Raw genomic sequence first — 6,277 nt, 5'->3', positions numbered from 1 at the left:
TAAGTTGAACTAACTTTGAATACTATAAATCAAAACTAATGTTTGTTATAATTCCTGTGTATAGGAATAATTATGTAACTAATTCATGTAAAATTGTTGTATTCAATAACAGTCATGACAGAAGTATTAGACTAATGAGAAGGTAGGTAAAATGAATCTTGTCCAATTAAAGAGTGGACATTCAAAAATATTCTGTAGAAAAGCCCTTGGGGGGGGACTTTTTATCTACAGAACAAAGCCACAAATATTGTGCAGGTTAGATATCTAACAAAAGCAACATAAATAAATTCCAAGTCTAGAAACTGCTTAGTTTATGATTTGATATATTGCACATTTACTATATTTAATAAATAATAATTTAATGTCATATTTGTGCAATGAAAACAATCATTCTACAGTGTAGATAGACTACACTTATCCATGTTTCCTATCCTTTTTTTTTTTCTGTAAAACAACTTAGATATGTTTTCATGGAAAATTCTAATAAAAAGATCCTTTCCTTTGACACGCCTTGAATGTTTATTTTTATTTTACAGATTTATCATAAAAGACGTTGGAAATAAACTTAGGTGAGGAATGCTCGAGCTGTATTCATCATTGCATATCAACAACACTATGAACAAACAGCATCAAAAAAATAGGTTGCTGGATATATATTTGAATAAATTTCACGAGATAGAAGAAATCTTGAAAATAAAAAAAGGAATCAAATGTACACTCCAGGATTTTATAAGTTAGATTATTTTTAAATTCTCTTCTTTCAATCATGTTTTCTTATCAGAAAACAAAAAACAACAAGTGTTATTGTAAAGTGTATGTTCTGCATAACTACATTTTCATGACAGTTCATGCATATTCTACACTTTGAAAGCACATGTTAAACAAGCTTTGTGTTAGTTTCAACCTGATGAAACACGTGAAAGTGGATTCTGATTACATGGAATATGTTGGAACTTTACTGCTACCCACAGGTGTGGAGGTGCCAGGTAAGTCATCTTCTTGAACTCCAGAACTCTGGAAATAGTTTTTCATTAGTACATTTCTTCTTTGAAAACTGTTTAATATTAAAATAACTAGTGGAGATCAGTAAGTACATTTCATTCAACACTTTTCCTACCTCAGAAGTAACTAAAATTATTTGTTAACACTGAAACACAATATCTCTTTTGAAACCTGTCTGAAAGAGATTTATTAGAAAGAAAAAAAAAAGCCATAGGTTTTAGTGCTTTCAAAGTGTAATCTTTTATTTCTTTCAGGCTCTTAACAAAGAAGGGGGCAGACCACTCATGCAAGTGGTTAATTGTTTCAATTGTTACTACCTATTTATAACAATCTACAAAAACACTAGCAAATATACAATACAATTCTGAGTTTGTTTTCATTATCATATGCTTCTCTATGAGCACATCAAATCTTCACTTGAGATAAACCAACCATGGGTTAGACTAATGTAATACTAACTAACAGCAGTCTTCACTAAACTATATTCAAGTTGTTATTATCATTTAAGACTTAACCTAAAACTTTCCCAGTGAAATATTGCACATTGTGCAAAGTTTAAGAGGTAACAATATGGCATTATTATTATTTAGAAAAAAATAACATATTTAAGACGTGTCTGGCAATGGTCACTTGCAAACTCTTTCTTAATCCGAAGATGACCTAGGAAGGTTGAAACGTTGTTTTCTCCTTATCAAAAATAGTGTTAATACCCATATCAGCTGTTCTGAGATACAGAGGTTAAGAATCTCAAAAAAATTTTAAGCTTTTTCTGAACTGTGTAAGTTGAATACACCTTGTATCTATCTATATAGAAGACAAACAATTGAAAAATTTCAAATCAAGCAAGAACATACTGATGAGTCAAATTACCAGAATCTTCCATTTGTTTTATTTGGTGCATTTTACAATGATCATTCTAAATAAACCTTGTACACTGCTAATATACTCCTTACTTTCTTTATTATAAACAAGCCTGTATAAGAGATGATCACTGAAGTAATAATGTATAATTTTAATGGTATAATGTAACATTAAGAGGATCTTAATATACTCATAAAGTGAATTAATGCTTTTATCTTTCATAATGTGAAGTATTTTTTTTAAATATTTTATCAAAACTACACCTAACAGGTTGTGGAGAACAAACAATGCATTTAAAGAAATGAATAAATTTTATCCCTTAAACAGCAGGAATATTGTAGGTATCAGTATCAGTTGATGATGGCCACCATTTAAGGATTAAAGACACTTCTCTGATGCAGGGTTGAAAGTACATAAATACATAAATTAACTTCAATGCTGAAAATTAAATGTTATCAACATAGAAGATATTTAACTGAAAGACAAATCCATTTTGATTCACCCTGTATTATACTGTTGCAAATACTAAACCTGGTATTTGAAATACTTAAATAATCTTGAAATGATTGGTTGGTTGGTTGATTTGATGTTTTATGGCACAAAGCAGCTAGGCTATCTGTACCAAACGTCCCATAAAAAGGTAAAAGTAAATTCAGTAAAATTCATAAAAGGAAATTAAGGTAAAACAAAACAAAGTTAAAAAAATAAATAAACAGCATAAAACCAATGTTTATATCTAGTCTACAACATCAAGAGAAAAACTACAGTAATTCAAGTTGTAAAGGACTTCTGTAGCATAACTCGCCAGGAAGACTAACAGGTAAGTACAAAAACCATCAGTTACCTGAAGTTGGCCTTTCCAGTCCTGGTTCCAAGTTATTTGATGTTATGGCCATTTTCTAATTTCAAATCAAACTAGATGGACTGTGATTCTTAAAAGGGAATCACATTAAAAAAGGTCTAATGTATAAATTAAAAAAACTTAAATGACATTAAAAAGATTAATGGCCTTTAAAAAACTAAAAACATTTCCAAGGTGGACAGCGTCACCATCACCAATAATACTGTCTAACATTATGGACAAATCTTGGGACAGGACATGTTTAAAATGGTGCCATCATTGTGAATTGTAACAATGACAAGAAAGTAAAATGTGGCTTATTGTGACCTGAGTGTTACACAGACAACACATTGGTGTATCAGTTCTGGATAAAAGAAAACGAAGAGTTAGAAAACTGTGACCAATGTGTAGTCTAGTTAGAATAACTTCCTCTTTCCGATCCTCACGGAAGCAAGACGGCCAAAGTCCAGTATAGGGTTTAAATTGGAAAAAGCTTGTTTTCATGTTGCTCACTCCAAGTCGACTGCCAGCTGGCATGAAGCCAAGCCTTGAATACAGGACCATAGTCCATTTATGGAACAGGCACAGCAATGATAGTGCCAGAGTAGATAGACTTAGCTGTGGTGTCAGCAAGCTTGTTACCTCAAATACCAGCGTGGCCCAGTATCCATAAAAACTGGATAGAAGTAGATGTTAAAAAGAAATGGGCCAGACAGTTTTGAATATTGGCAAGAACAGGGTGTGAACTAACATGAAGCAATTCCAGAGAACTAAGTGAGTCAGAATAAATAGTGCAGTTTGAGTACTGCTTAGCTTCTAAGTGATCCAGGGCAAGAAAAATGGCATACAGTTCAGCAGTGAACACAGAAGCTGAAGAGAGGATTCTGTGCACAACCACCAAACCACGACAAACCATGGCAGAACCCACACAGTCACCTGATTTTGAACCATCCGTATAAATAGGAATGGAAGGATGGTTTGAAAGATGTTCAGCAAATAACAGCAAATAAATATTACCAATTACGAGTGTCTGCTTTAGATAGGTAACATTTGGGGACTGTAAGAAATCATGGTGGGATGAGCTCACCAGTGGATACAGCAGTGTTATCCAAGGACAGACCCAATTCATCCAATTGTGCCTGGATATGAAGGCCAAAAGGAACAACGGCAGATCGTCTGTTCTGAAAAGTATAGCCAACCGAGGAAGAAAAACACAACCCCAGGTGGGATGCTTTGGTAAGGAACAAAGTAGTAAAGACAGTTGCAAATAGCAGAAGTGCAAAGAAGGCTCATGAGATTCTATGTATAAGCTCTGAGCTGGGGAAGCATGGAAAGCCCCAGTGCAGAGCCGAAGTCCTTGATGATGAATGGGGTCCAGCATCTTTAAGGCTGAGGTTCTGGCAGATTCACAGGCTGAGAGAAAGGTAGGAAAATAGCATGATGCCAGGCATCTGGAAAAAAATTCTCCTGCCAGATCCTGTCAAAAAAAATCAGAATAATAGCAAGAGAAGCAGGAGATAGATAGCACAGCATTTCATAGTGTATATCATCAGGTCCAACTGATGTACTGCCAGATCAATGAAAGGCCAGTTTGAGTTCTACCAGTGTAAAGGGACAATTATACTCAAAGAGACAATCAACTCGAAAGGAAAGAGGTGATTGCTCTGCCTAAGTCTTGATGGCAAAGAAGGTGGAGGAAGAAGCAGAAATGCTAGATACCTGCCAAAAACTTTCACTTAGGATATTGGTGATGTTCCAGGTATCAGCTACTTCTTGGCCATCAGAGAGCAAGATCGAGAGGGGGACAGAATTATATCGCCCACTGACCTTTCAAATCTTGTCCCATATGACTTTTGAACTGGTGGTAAAAGATATGCTAGTTGTGAACTTAATCCAAGATTCCTTCTGACTTTGACGTCTTACCCACTGAGCACATGCATGGGTCTGCTGGAAATCTATGCAGTTCAAGAGTGTGGGATATCTACAGAAAGTATCCCAGGCCTATTTTTGAGCCTTCCATGCCATGTGGCAGGCAGGATTCCACCACGGACGAGGATATCGTGGAAAACTTGTCGAGGTTTTAGGAATACATTGAGCAGCTGCTTGTATAATACAGACAGTTACTGCTGCCACATAGTCGTCTACTGATGGCTTAATGGCAAGATCAAGTTCTGTGAGAGTAATGAAAGAGGGCCAGTTTGTGTGATCCAGATTCCACCAGGGCACATGGGTCGGGTGGCATTGACTATGGTCAGTCTCTCAAAATTGTAGGAACATGATTGCTGTCTCATGGATTATTGTTAACCCTCCATGAAAATTGGGAGAATAGTGAAGGAGAGCAAACTGAGAGATCAATAGCAGTAAAGAACTGTCTAGGTCAGGGGTTCCCAACCTTTTGGCACTCGCGACCCCTTACCTAAAAGTTTGAAACCCATGTGACCCCCTACTTAGGGCTTACTATCAGCAGCTTAATTTTTCTTTTATTTTCTGTGAAGGAGAGGGAAAGAAACGTCTAAAAAAAATATTTAAAAATTCTGTAATTATTTATTAGCAAATTAAATCACATTGGTCCAACCTGAATTCACAAAAAGAACATATATTTCTTAAAATAATATTAACTTAGGTTTGAACAGCTATCCAACCCAGCTAGTGAGATGCCTGATGTTGCATTTCAGCAGCAAGCTTTGAAATTTGTGGCCGAGCGTTTGTTAGAGCCAGTCTCATGTCATCTCCAACATCCAATCTGTTCCTATTCTTTGTTTTTATATTGACAAGAGTGGAAAATCTTGCCTCACACAAGTAAGTAGAAGCAAATGGAACAAGGACACGTAAAGCTATCATGCTGACTTTGGAGTATGACTGATACATAGCGCACCAGAACTGAGTCACGGATTTCACCTTGAAGAGATCACGAGCTGAAGAGTCGTTCCTTAGATCCAGAAATTCATCTCGGATATCATCTGGGATGCTGGATACATCAAGTTCAGTACAAAATGGGTTCCTTACCAGGGCCTCCTGTTCCTGTGATAGCTCAGGGAAGTAACACTCGACTTCTTTTCTAGAGACTGAAGATGTTCGGTAATCTCATCCTTGAGGAACTGATCCAGTTGGATCTGAGACTCATCCATCACTCCACAAAGTTTTTCAAACATAGCGATGTTTCCAAGATTGGTTTTCCGACGCCAGTTCTGCAGTTTGGAAACAAAGGCTCGAAGACTATCTTGAAAAGGAGAACATGTGTTTCCCTTCCTTGAAGCTTCAAATTGAGCTTGTTCAGCTGGTCAAAAATGTCGGCTAGGTGCAAACCATTTTATTCCATGCTTCATCTTCGAAGTGAGCTACAAGATCTTTCCTTTCTTGAGTCTTCAGGAATAGCTTTATTTCATCTTTCATTTCAAAGACACGATTAATAACGTTTCCTTGCGACAACCAACGTACTGCTGTGTAGAAGAGAAGGACTTCGTGGTCAGCATTCATGTCTTTGCATAGTTCTTTGAATAGGCGAGTGTTGAGTGCTTGAGTCTTCACATAATTTACAATTTTGATTACAGATTAAAGCACTTCCTGCAGAGA

At 36.2% G+C, this 6,277-nt stretch overlaps 1 protein-coding gene across 1 annotated transcript in view; it reads right to left on the bottom strand.

The window, feature by feature from the left end:
• Nucleotides 1-495: 495 nt before the first annotated feature.
• The window catches only part of CSN3 (COP9 signalosome subunit 3), a 28,778-nt gene continuing 22,996 nt past the window's right edge, over nt 496-6,277 (bottom strand). Inside the window, exon 15 of the mRNA XM_076475128.1 lies at nt 496-1,014. Within this exon, the coding sequence (XP_076331243.1) occupies nt 934-1,014 (81 nt within the window). The 3' untranslated portion in view covers nt 496-933. The remainder of the gene's footprint in view (nt 1,015-6,277) is intronic.

Source organism: Tachypleus tridentatus, chromosome 13, assembly GCF_004210375.1.
Source record: "Tachypleus tridentatus isolate NWPU-2018 chromosome 13, ASM421037v1, whole genome shotgun sequence".
Lineage (NCBI taxonomy): Eukaryota > Metazoa > Arthropoda > Merostomata > Xiphosura > Limulidae > Tachypleus > Tachypleus tridentatus.
Note: the sequence above shows the minus strand (reverse complement) of the source record. Positions and strands in the feature narration are given on the sequence as shown.